The 12,838-nt window shown below is 33.3% G+C and overlaps 2 protein-coding genes across 2 annotated transcripts; both read left to right on the top strand.

Annotated features, from left to right (window-relative positions):
• On the top strand, nt 3,857-5,857 carry LOC104707275 (UDP-glycosyltransferase 79B8-like). The gene has a single exon (XM_010423592.2). The coding sequence runs from the start codon at nt 4,399-4,401 to the stop codon at nt 5,740-5,742; it is 1,344 nt and encodes a 447-aa protein (XP_010421894.1). The 5' UTR covers nt 3,857-4,398; the 3' UTR covers nt 5,743-5,857.
• LOC104707274 (UDP-glycosyltransferase 79B8-like) lies at nt 10,863-12,523 on the top strand. Its single transcript, XM_010423590.2, has one exon. The coding sequence runs from the start codon at nt 11,082-11,084 to the stop codon at nt 12,426-12,428; it is 1,347 nt and encodes a 448-aa protein (XP_010421892.1). The 5' UTR covers nt 10,863-11,081; the 3' UTR covers nt 12,429-12,523.

The following is a 12,838-nucleotide window of genomic DNA, read 5'->3' as shown; positions in this document are numbered from 1 at the left end:
TTCACTCACTTAGCCTAAGAGATTAGATGAGTAAAGGGTTTATTGACAATAATGAATCGGTTCTTATTGCATGTTTGGTCATGTTTCTCCAACGAGAGTTGGGTAGGGGAGTGATCAAGGTTGATTGTTTCTACCCCGAGAGTGTTTTAACGAGATTTTAGAGATTCATTGTCTAGGGAATATTTGCTTGAGGCATGTAAGACATCTGTATTGGTCAGGAACACTTAAGAGTCGGTTACCCCATCCTTAGAAGCTTTCATATTTTAATTGCTTGCATTTTTATTCATCACTCGATCTCTTACCCGAACATGCACACGATCACCTGCTTTGAGTAACCCTTCGAGCTGTTCATACGTTCCTTGTTTACTCGATCACCCCACCCGAACCTGTACTTGAATGCTTGCATCGAGTGCTTAGGTCGTGTGGTTCCTTGTTTATATTCTTTTCTTTTATTATTTTAGGATTGTTAAACAAAACCATTTATTGCTTGGCTTGACTTGCTTGCTTCTGATTGCATTATATATGCTAGCATAACAACCATTTGGATTGATAACCCTTTATACTACAACTGCATAGGGAATTGCTACCCTGGGTGAAAAACCTGTTATCATCGATTTTCCATAGCCCCAAAAAAACATTGCAATTCTCGATCATTGGAGACAAAAACTGGTGGAGTATCATGCGCCATTAGTTTCAGTGCCTTGTTCGAGAACATGTAGCTCAGCTTTAGCTCATGGCTAAACGCGTCCAATCCGTAGTCTTCAAGAACAAGCTCCACAAGCTTGTCGTGTGTTGTGTCTCCATCTATCTGCACAACTATACACCCTCTATTGTCGATGTTAAATACATATGTCTGTTTCTTTACCCAATTACCGGACACAACTAGTACCGGAACTGGATCCATGAAAGAAAATGAAGAACAAGGTGAAGAAGAAGGTGAAGAAGAAGTAGAAGAACAAGGTGAAGAAGAAGGTAAAAACCATGTAAATAGTTCACTTAATAACCAGTTGAAGAACAAGAGTTGAAGGAACGACGTTTTGTATTTCCGGACAAGAAATATGATGACATGGAATGCTGACATGGATGATGCGTCCGACGTGGCAAGTCAGCCATCAAACAAATAATAAATCAGCCTAATAAATAAAACTCAGCCATCAAACAAATTATAACTCAGTCACAACATGGATAGCATTATAGTAATTAAAAAGCAAAAAATGGCTGCCAAATTCAGCCGCTTCATCAACCAAAAATATGTAACTCAGCCGTATCGTTTAATAAGTCAGTCGTAACTGAATAAGATTCTAGTAATTAATCTTTTGCTACTAAGTCGGCCATGAAATGGCCGAGTTGTATGATAAGTCAGCCTATCTCGTCTGAGTTATAGTTTTTAACCATAATTCAGCCGTAACTACATCTAATAAGTCAGCCGTTTTTCATAACTCAGCCAACCGGAAAAAGTTAATTCAGCCGTATCGTAGTGATAACTCAGCCAAAATTTTGACAACTCAACCATCGGGTCAAAACTCAGCCGTAATGACGGCTGAGTTAGAGCATAACTCAGCCAGATTTTAATAAGTCAGCCGTAAGGACGGCTTGGTTAGAACATAATTCAGCCAGATTTTAATAAGTCAGCCATAACTCTTGGTCGAGTTATAATCTAAGTCAGCCATCCGCTCTTACTCAAATGTTTTTTCCATAAATCAGCCGCAACATACCTATAACTCAGCCGTCATTACCTCTCTAATGCGTTACGGCTGAGTTATTAATACACGTCAGCGATTTCCGACGTGGCGTCTCACGTAGCAATGACATTTTTATAATTACGTTTTTCCCAGTAACATAAAACAAGGGCACGTCGGATATTTTAAAAATACCCGAAATATTCTAATAATAAAAAAAAAATTTGTAGATTCTGATAATATTACCTAAAATGTATAACATCTGAGTAAATCTCCCTAATAGTTAATGCTGGAGGGTTTATTCACAATTTTGGGATATTAGAGCTGTTCATCTTTCAATAATTTTGGGTCCATTTTTTCCCTGGAAATTCAAACCTCCATAAATTAATAAAGTCGGGACCATGAAATTTTTTTAATTTATAGAGGTTTTAATTTATAAATTAATAAGATATTGAGGTTCTTTTAGAAATAGTTACATGTAAAAAACAATTATCGCAGCTAGGACTTTCGATAATTTTTGTATGCGATTTGAGAAGATTACACCAAAAGTTTTTAATACAATGAAAATGATTAGAGATGAGTTCTAGCTGGATTTCATTAGAGATGAGTTCTAGCTGGAATGCAAATTCAAGAATACACAAATAATAATAGAGCCATATTTCACTAAATTTTTAGATATATATATATTATTTAGTTTATATTATTATTAATTTATAATATTGTTGGGACCATATTTTTACATAGGATTTTTAAAAAAAATATTATCTTATTATTTTATCGAATTGTGTCATTTTTACATCGTTCCAATTTGAGAAATTTTTTTTTATTAATTTAGAGCGAGTATTAATTTAAAAACTATTAATTTATAGAAGTTCTACTGTATATATGAGTCAGATGTCTTTATACAACAAAATTTTACACACTATACAAGAATCTCGGACATGTATATATATATATATATAAATCGTCTAATAATGTATAAATGTCTACATTTACACATAAACTAATACTAGAAAATAACTACAATTATATTTCACATTTAAAATTAGTTATAAAATAAATAATGATTTTATTTTATCAAATTAAATGATTTATCTAAATAATTAAATAAACCATTTTATGATATTATATTATACATTAAAAACCCAGTAGGTGGCTAGTTTTAGAAATTTTATCTTTTAACTAATTAGAAAAATGCGAAGTAAACAATAACTGGTCATCATTGCCGTTAAATCTGTAAGTCTCCAACATGATGTGTCCAAATCCACATTTTCGAATTATGAAAATTTGATATTTGTTAACGTAGAAACGTGTAGAAGATGCATGTAAAGTTGTCAATATTGATGATTTTGTGGGTTTTTATGTGGAGTAAATCCAATTATTTCTGCCTCCAACTGTGACTGATTTTTGTAATGTTCTTATTCGCTATCTTCTCTTGTGACATGTTTTGTTGTTCTTAATTAGCCCTTCTTTTCTTCGGACACCCGTTCTTCTTTGGCTCTCTTTGTGAATGACTTGTTTGTTTTTAGTGATTTATTGGCTCTCTCCTTAATTGTTTTTGTAGTATTCTTATAAGTTAGATATTTTGTTTTCTTCTGACACGTGTGTGCGTCTGTAGTCCACTAAGTTCTCACTGAATATCCCAATTCACTAAATCAGGAATCTTAGCTATCTCCAAGTTCATAAGGGTGTTTCACTGCACAACAATCCGAACAGTAGNAAAAAAAAAAAAAAAAAAAAAGTAGATACTTCTTTACAGTTCTTGAATACTTGTTTAGCTGTTTTGTGTTTTTACAATTTGGGAAACGAAATGGAGTCAAAGTTCCATGCTTTTATGTTCCCGTGGTTTGCTTTTGGTCGTAGGATTCTTTTTCTACATCTTGCAAACAAACTAGCTTAAAAAGGTCATCGGATTACTTTCTTGCTGCCTAAGAAATCTCAAAAACAGTTGGAACATCACAACCTGTTCCCAGACAGTAGTCTTTCACCCTCTCACTGTCCCTCATGTCAATGGCATCCCTCAAATTTTATGTTCTATTCTCAAATTTAATATGTGTTTTCGAATTTTTTTTAAATACAATAAATATCGTATAAACCAGAACAAAACAAAAGAAAGTTACTTTATGGATAAGGATATTGTCATTCACTCATTTATCACGTTGATTGCTTCACCTTTTTTTTTTCGTTCACCTAATGTTTTCCTATTTCCCCTAATCTGTCCTATTTCAATGAAGAAGAATCAAAGCAAGTGGCCAAAGAAAAGCAAAACAAAGAAGTAATTCTTAATTATTGTGATTGATTTTTGTAATGTTCTTCTTCGCTGTCTTTGTCTTGTGACATGTCTTTTGTTGTGTCCTTCTTAATTAGCTATTGTTTCTTTTGACACCTGTTCTTCTTGCTTCTCTCTTGTTACTTGTTTATTTTTGTAGTGAATTATTGGCTCTCTTCTCGAGTTGTGATCTTGTGACTTAGTTTTTGTAGTGTTCTTCTTAATTAACCAATCGTTTTTCTTCTACACATGTGCTTCTGTAATCCACTAACTTCTCACTAAATATTTTAATCCACCAAACCAGTCTTCAGTTTCATATAAGGGTGTTTCACTGCACAACAATCAGACAAAGAGACGAAGAAAAAAAAGAAGCATATACTTGTTTTTGAATTCTTGAATACTTTGTTTAGTTGTTTTGTTTTGTTTCTTTTTACAATTTGGGGAAACGAAATGGATTCGAAATTCCATGCTTTTATGTTCCCCTGGTTTGCTTTTGGTCATATGATTCCTTTTCTACATCTTGCAAACAAACTAGCTGAGAAAGGTCACCGAGTTACATTCTTGCTACCTAAGAAAGCTCAAAAGCAGGTGGAACATCACAACCTGTTCCCAGACAGTATTGTCTTTCACCCTCTCACAGTTCCTCATGTCAATGGCCTCCCTCCTGGTGCCGAGACAACCTCGGATATCTCAATCTCGGAGGATAATTTATTGTCCGAAGCCTTAGATCTCACTCGCGGTCAGGTTGAAGCTGCGGTTCGTGCTTTGAGACCGGATTTGATATTCTTCGATTTTGCTCACTGGATTCCAGAATTGGCTAAAGAACATATGATCAAGAGTGTGAGTTACATGATAGTATCTGCGACAGTTATAGCTCGTTTACATGACCCTGGTGCACCAGTAGAAGTTCCCCCACCGGGTTATCCTTCATCGAAGGTATTGTTCCGTGGAAACGATGCTCATGCCTTAGTAATTAGGTCGATCTTCTACGAGAGACTTTATCATCAGCTCGCTACTGGTTTTAAGAGTTGTGATGTAATTGCACTGAGGACATGCAACGAAATAGAAGGTAAATTCTGCGACTTTATTTCGCGTCAATACCAAAAGAAGGTTCTCTTGACTGGTCCAATGCTCCCTGAGCCAGACACAAGTAAACCACTAGAAGAACACTGGAGCCATTTTCTTAGCGGGTTCCCACCTGGTTCAGTAGTGTTTTGTGCACTTGGAAGCCAGATAGTTCTTGAGAAGGATCAGTTCCAAGAACTCTGCTTAGGGATGGAGCTGACAGGTTTACCGTTTCTTGTAGCGGTAAAGCCACCGAGAGGATCATCGACGATCCAAGAAAGTTTACCAGAAGGGTTCGAGGAGCGGGTGAAGGGGCGTGGTGTGGTTTCGGGAGGATGGGTGCAACAGCCTTTGATATTGTCTCATCCATCAGTAGGCTGCTTTGTGAACCATTGCGGTCCTGGAGCAATATGGGAGTGTCTGATGACTGATTGCCAAATGGTTTTGATTCCATTTTTAAGTGATCAAGTTCTCTTCACAAGGTTGTTGACTGAGGAATTCGAGGTCTCTGTGGAAGTGTTCAGGGAAAAAACAGGATGGTTTTCAAAGGAGAGCTTAAGAGATGCGATCAAGTCTGTGATGGATAAAGAGAGCGACCTCGGGAAGCTAGTGAGGAGTAACCACGCCAAATTGAAGGAGATTCTTGTTAGTCCTGGACTATTTGCTGGTTACGTGGATAACTTTGTTGAGGGATTGACTGATTTGATCAGTGTCCAGAAACATGATTAGATCTGAAATTATATACTTTGTACGACTGGCCAGACAAGAGTTCTTCTTGAGTCAAACTTATGTTTGTATGATGAAGGTTGGTAATGATATTAAGTCAATATTTTAGTTCGGTTGAGATGCTTACTTTTTAGAAATCTATACTAAATAAAATAGGAGCTATAACCTTCTTAAGCTGTCCATGTAGAATTTTAAACCACCAATAGAGATTATACACCTCACTAATTAACTTTTTTTAAATTTCCAGAATTTTCTATATTAAAAATTATTTTAAACAACCTATCAAGATTTGACATATCATTCATTAACATTTTTTAAATTTCCAGAATTTTTAGAAAAAGGAAAGTTTTAAATTTATGGAAATAAAAGAACTATGTACAATATCTCACATCGGCTAGAAAAGTTTTAGACAATGGTTCAGAACCAGTATAAAAAAGATTAATATGCTTCCAACAACGAATGAGCAAGAAAACTTGATTTATCAGGCGTCCAAGTTTAAAATTTTTATTCGGTTTGATCCAGTTTTTTATTTGATCAAACTAAAACATTAAAAAGTTTGATGGGTTAACAAGTTGTGTGGTAGTCTAAAAAAAATATTTTTCAGTGGCCTAATGTGAAGAAGTTGACGAGGAAGAAGAATAAAAAGAATATAACGAAGAACCATACAGTAAAAGTAATGATGACAATTACTCCAAAATTTGACAATGGAATGACAAGAAAGAATATGAAGAATAAGAAAACATGGAATAAAAAACACGAAATCATAGGTCATAGCGATCAATTAAATATGAAAACGAGTTAAATTCATGATGATAAAATTGTTCCGTTTTTCTGATCTGTTGAATTTCAAGTATTTAGTTTCACCATGTATAAAAATTGTTTAGGATATGTGAGGTCATCAGTTTGCCTCGACGTCGAGTTAAATTCATGATTTTTTTTATCAGATTAGATTTTATAACACAACTGATTTTTATATTTTTTAAAAATGTGTATCTGAAATTTATTTTTTTCCCTTAATACTAATTTAAATTTTTTTATAAAATAATATTTTATTACCGTCATCAATTATATATAATTTTCATCAAAATATATCAAATAAACCCACGCTACGGGTGGGTTCAAAACCTAGTATTGTTTTAAAAGTAGTAGTTTTCAAAGTATAATATGCTTTAATGATTTACTTACATAGCAAAACCCTTACATTTGTTTATTTCCAAATTTTGAAGATAAATGGGTTGACTCTTTCATCTCAACAAGTAAAAACTATTATAGTTTTCAAATTTTGAATGTTCATTCAACTCTTTCAAAATCTTCAATTAATCCTACCATTTGCACTCTAAATAAGTTTACCTTTTTTTACTAATAAGCTAAAATCTTTTTTAAAAAGTTGTTTTAACGTTTTGTGTCCATCCAACAACTCACATCTGTCAAGCGTCAAGCTAATGATTTATCAATTATGTAGGCCACACATGATATTATGAGTTATGAATTTTTATCTTAATGAGGGAGAGTTTTTCAACCTAACCGACGTTATCTTCCAATCTCCAAGAATTATACTCACAAACTCGGCGTTTCAAGAGAACAACCACAATGTCCGTAGGATTTGTGGTGTCTTGCAACTCTCGTGGAAAGTCAACACCAATTTCAAGTTCGGTATTGATTATATCCTCGTGGTGATGCATCCCTATCTTGTATCCAGGAGTAAAAAAGCCTTCTTAAGATTAATTATGAGTGATTTCATCTTCATTAGACTGATTAGATTTTTCTTCTTTTGGGTTAAATTTTGGACTGATTAGATAAAACCAGAAATTATATCCAAGAAAATATATATATATATATATATATATGCATTAGTTAATTAAAAGGTTAAAAACACTTGGACCAAGTAGATCATACCTCAAGATTTATTAGAGCTTTCATTTGAAACATTTTCACTTGGGATGTAACAGACCGCTTACAACGTACGTTTCTTTTTTTTTACTTGCTAAAATTTACCGTATAGATCATACCGGCTTTAATGTTTTTGTGTATGTCTGCAGGAGTGATGAAGATGAATTCTGAACCTCTCCTTACCGAATAAAGAGAAGTTTAGGTAGCATCCTTCTGAATCCTTCTGAATATTTTGAAAAATATTCTTATATTAAACATCTTCAAACTTCAACATTGTGATTGGCTGTTGATGAGACAAACGAATTCTAGCTTTCTTAGAATTGGATAATAATTCACAAACACAGAGACAAACGCTGTGGCCTGGACCAAAACCATTAAAGCGTGGACCACAACATGTGTCGTGAACCGTAAAACATAAATCGTGTAACCAACGGGACCAATATCATTAAGGCGTGTAACCCAACGGAACGTCATGGACCAAAAACTAAGATAAGCCTATATTTGGAATTTTTGATCGCACATATATATACAGTATATCGTGGACCATAATTATCGTAAACAAAAAAACATATATGTAGTTATCTTCTTCGTCAAAACTATACTTGAAACCCTAGCCAAACTTTTAATTGTCATCATCAGAATTTAGAACATATCTTCACTAGTCTCATTCCCAGAATACAAGAGTATACATTTAGTTATGTTGAACAAAAACAAGTTCCATCGAAGACAAAAATAATTATTAGTGGACAAAAATAGACGGTGGTGATGCAGTTCATGACGATGCAGAGGAGAAGATGATACACTTCTTGCAAAGTTCATGAATCTCTTATTCTCTTCATAGCTGAAAAATGGAAGATATCTACTATATTTAGGCATTTTATAGTAGGGTTATGGTTATTAAGGTTATAGTTTATTAATCACTAGTTATAGTCCGAAATTTGTTTAGCCTTATGTTAAATATAGTTCTGGTTAAAGCGTGTATAGTTAAATACGATATTATAAGTATTTGATAATATGATATGGTTGATATTATTTGATGATATGATATGGATGATATTATTTATTTTTAATTGATATACTTTTTTTAAGCTTATTCATATATCTATATATTATATGATTCATATTAAATAATTAGCTATTAGTATATTTTATTATGTTTTAAAACAATTAAGGTTAAAAAGTTACAGTTTAACTATTCGGTTAACTATAACACACATGAACCGAGTTTTCGGTTTGGGTGTTGAGATGCCAAAGAAGGGCGTCGGTCGACACCACTCTATGGTTGTTGCTCGGGTTAGTTCTTTTTTTTCTCCGATTTGATGCGGTTTGTTGTGCAAATCCAAGAGCTTTTTTTTTGGTTAGCCGTTTTTATTCCCGAGAGAGAAGAGAAAGAGAATCTCATGAGATATCGTTCTGTAAGTTTTATAGATATTTAATAATATTTACAAATATTTACAGTATCAGTTATTAAATTAATAGGTGTTGAACTTAAAAAAAATTATAATTATATAAATTTTATTAAGAATAACTGAATAAATAATTTATTAAATTTTAATATATATTATTTATTCAATATTAAATAATTTTGGTTTTAAGTTATAATTTTAGATTAAATAATGAAAACCTCGATGAATATTATGATAATTATTAATTACTATATTTATTGTTAATGATAGAAATTTAGGATATCAATGAAAAACCATACTCCCTCTGTATCATAAAGGTTGATGTTTTAAGATTTTTTCTTGTATCACAAAGGATGATTTTTTTAGTTTATTTAACACATTTTTATTTTTAAATCAAATAACTAATTAATGTTTTTAGTTTTATAATAAAAATAAATAAATATAGACATTCACTTGAATGACAAGTGTAAGAAAAGTATGAGTAAATGAGTATTAAAAGGAATATAAAACAAGAGTACTAATAATAATACAACATTCATTATTTTTTTAATTTTGGTGAAAATCCTAAAAAATCATCTATTATACAGAAGAAGTATTATATAAAAAATATTATAATTAATAAGGATCAAAATCATTGAATTAGATTGTATATTTAATTTTGAGTCGATCATAAAAATGACACAAAAATATACTTCAAAAATATTAAAATAAATTATACTAGTAGTTAAATATATTTAATAATAAAAGGATCGATGAAATATATAATCAACCATGAATGAAACATGGATGCATAAACTGATAAACAAAAGCATCTCTATAAGTATATTGTCTTATTATGTGGCATTAAAATAAACAAGTGACGATGCAGAAATAAATAATTGGACTTAGATGTTTTCTTACTAATAGAAAAATAAGAGTATGCATTGACCTAAATCAATAATACACAATCAACAGACTTCTTCGATCGTTATCGTTGATAAACAGATAATAATACATAAATGAATCTGATCTAAGAGTAAGTGCTATAATAATTTCAATAAATTTTAATACATAACATCGCCAAGTTCAAAACGCAATTGAATCCGCGCATAACACAAGTTCTTACCTAATGTATTAGATACTTTGAAGAAAACTTGGAAGCCATGATCACGTCGGACTTTCGTGTTTTTTTTTTTGGAAATTTTTAGACTGTATTTTCAATTTCTTAATACAGTAAATGTCTTACAAACCAGAGCAAAACAAATATTGGCTCTTTATGTTGTATTCGGACTAATTAAAAAGTGTAATGTCAATATAAGTTTATATAAACATTATAGAAAAAAAAACAGAATTAAATACTTTGAAAAGAAAAAACATGGATGTCGAAGGACGTTTATCACGTTGATTGCTTCACCTGATTTGTCCTAATTTACCTAATCAAAGCAACAAATTAACAAAAAAAGTAATGCTTCGTACGAAAGCAACAAATCAAAAGAAAAAAATAAAGTTGATTGTTTTTATCCATTGTGACTGATTTTTTGTGACGTTCTTCTTCGCTGCAGCCTTCTATTCTGGCATTGTTTTTTGCTGTGTCCTTAACTCAATTATTTTCTTCTACACATGTGCATCTCAATAAATATTTCAATCCACTAAACTAGTCTTCAAGCTAACCCATGCCTCCAACTGTGAATGATTTTTGTAATGTTCGTCTTCGCTATCTTCTCTCGTGACATGTTTTTGTTAAGTCCTTTTCACGCCTGTTTTTCTTGCCTCTCTTGCGTGACTTGTTGTTTATAGTGAATTATTGGCTCCTTCTCTAGTGACTTCTTTTTGTAGTGTTTTTCTCAATTATCTATTTTGTTTTCTTACACATGTGCTTCTGTAACCCACTAACTTCTCAAAAAATATCTCAATTCACCAAACCATTCTCCAAGTTCATATAAGGGTGTTTCGCTGTACAACAATCAAATCCACAGACGAAGAAAAAAAGAAATTAAAAAAACAACAGATATTCCATTGAGTTCTTGAATACTTTTTATTTGGTGCTTTTACAATTTGGGAAAGGAAATGGAGCCAAAGTTCCATGCATTTATGTTCCCATGGTTTGCTTTTGGTCATATGATTCCTTTTCTACATCTTGCAAACAAACTAGCTGAGAAAGGTCACCGGGTTACTTTCTTGCTCCCTAAGAAAGCTCAAAAACAGTTGGAACATCACAATCTGTTCCCAGACAGTATTGTTTTTCACCCTCTCACAGTCCCTCATGTCAATGGCCTCCCTGCTGGTGCCGAGACAACCTCGGATATCTCAATCTCGATGGACAACTTCTTGTCCGAAGCCATGGATCTCACTCGCGATCAGGTTGAAGCTGCCGTTCATGCTTCGAGACCAGACTTGATCTTCTTCGATTTTGCTCACTGGATTCCAGAAGTGGCTAAAGAGCATATGATCAAGAGTGTGAGCTACATCATAATATCTGCTACAGCTATAGCTCATTTACGTGAGCCTGATACTCCATTAGGTGTTCCCCCACCGGGTTATCCTTCAACGAAGGTGTTGTGCCGTGAAAACGATGCTCATGCCTTTATAACCATGCCGTTCTTTTACGAGAGACTTTATCATCAGATCACTACAGGTTTTAAGAAATGTGATGTCATCGCACTGAGGACATGCAGAGAAATGGAAGGTAAATTTTGCGACTATGTATCGCATCAATACCATAAGAATGTTCTTTTGACTGGTCCAATGCTCCCTGAGCCAGACACAAGTAAACCACTAGAAGAACAACATTGGAACCATTTTCTGAGCGGATTCCCACCGGGGTCTGTAATTTTTTGTGCACTTGGCACCCAAATTGTTCTTGAGAAGGATCAATTTCAAGAACTCTGCTTAGGGATGGAGCTGACAGGTTTACCCTTTCTTTTAGCGGTAAAGCCACCAAGAGGATCATCAACGGTCCAAGAAGGTTTACCAGAAGGGTTCGAGGAGCGGGTTAAGGGGCGTGGTGTGGTTTGGGGAGGATGGGTGCAGCAACCTTTGATATTGTCTCATCCATCGGTAGGCTGCTTTGTGAACCATTGTGGTCCTGGAACAATATGGGAGTGTCTCCTGAGTGATTGCCAAATGGTTTTAATTCCATTTTTCGGTGATCAAGTTCTCTTCACAAGATTGTTGACCGAGGAATTCGAGGTTTCTGTAGAAGTTTCGAGGGAAAAAACCGGATGGTTTTCAAAGGAGAGCTTAAGAGATGCGGTCAAGTCTGTGATGGATAAAGACAGTGACCTCGGGGAGCTAGTGAGGAGTAACCACGCCAAATTGAAGGAGATTCTTATTAGTCCTGGACTATTTGCTGGTTACGTGGATAACTTTGTTGAGGCATTGACTGATTTGATCAATGTGAAAAAACATGATTAGATGTATAATTGTATGTGTTTATTATGATGAAGGTTGGTTATGATACTAAATCAATAATTTTAAAACTATAATACATTTGAAAGCAATTTTAGTTACGTAGCAAAAGTTCCAAATTTGTTTCTTTTTTAAATTTTAAGTTGAATGAATTGAACAATTTTTTCAATTCTTTCATCCCAAAAAGTAAAAATTAGATAAATGTTCATTCAACTTTTTCAAAATCTTCATTTAAGTTAACCATTTGCAAAACCTTTTGGCAAAGCCATCCTATATTCAGTTTTTTATAGATGGATGACAAAAAGGCGAGCAAAACCTGTTTCAAGACAGTTTCAAAGCCATCCTATTATGTGCAATTTTAAAAAACCTTTCTGATATACAAAATAAACATTATTAGGGTCAATAGAAATCTGACA

Source organism: Camelina sativa, chromosome 8, assembly GCF_000633955.1.
Source record: "Camelina sativa cultivar DH55 chromosome 8, Cs, whole genome shotgun sequence".
NCBI classification, from domain to species: domain Eukaryota; kingdom Viridiplantae; phylum Streptophyta; class Magnoliopsida; order Brassicales; family Brassicaceae; genus Camelina; species Camelina sativa.
Note: the sequence above shows the minus strand (reverse complement) of the source record. Positions and strands in the feature narration are given on the sequence as shown.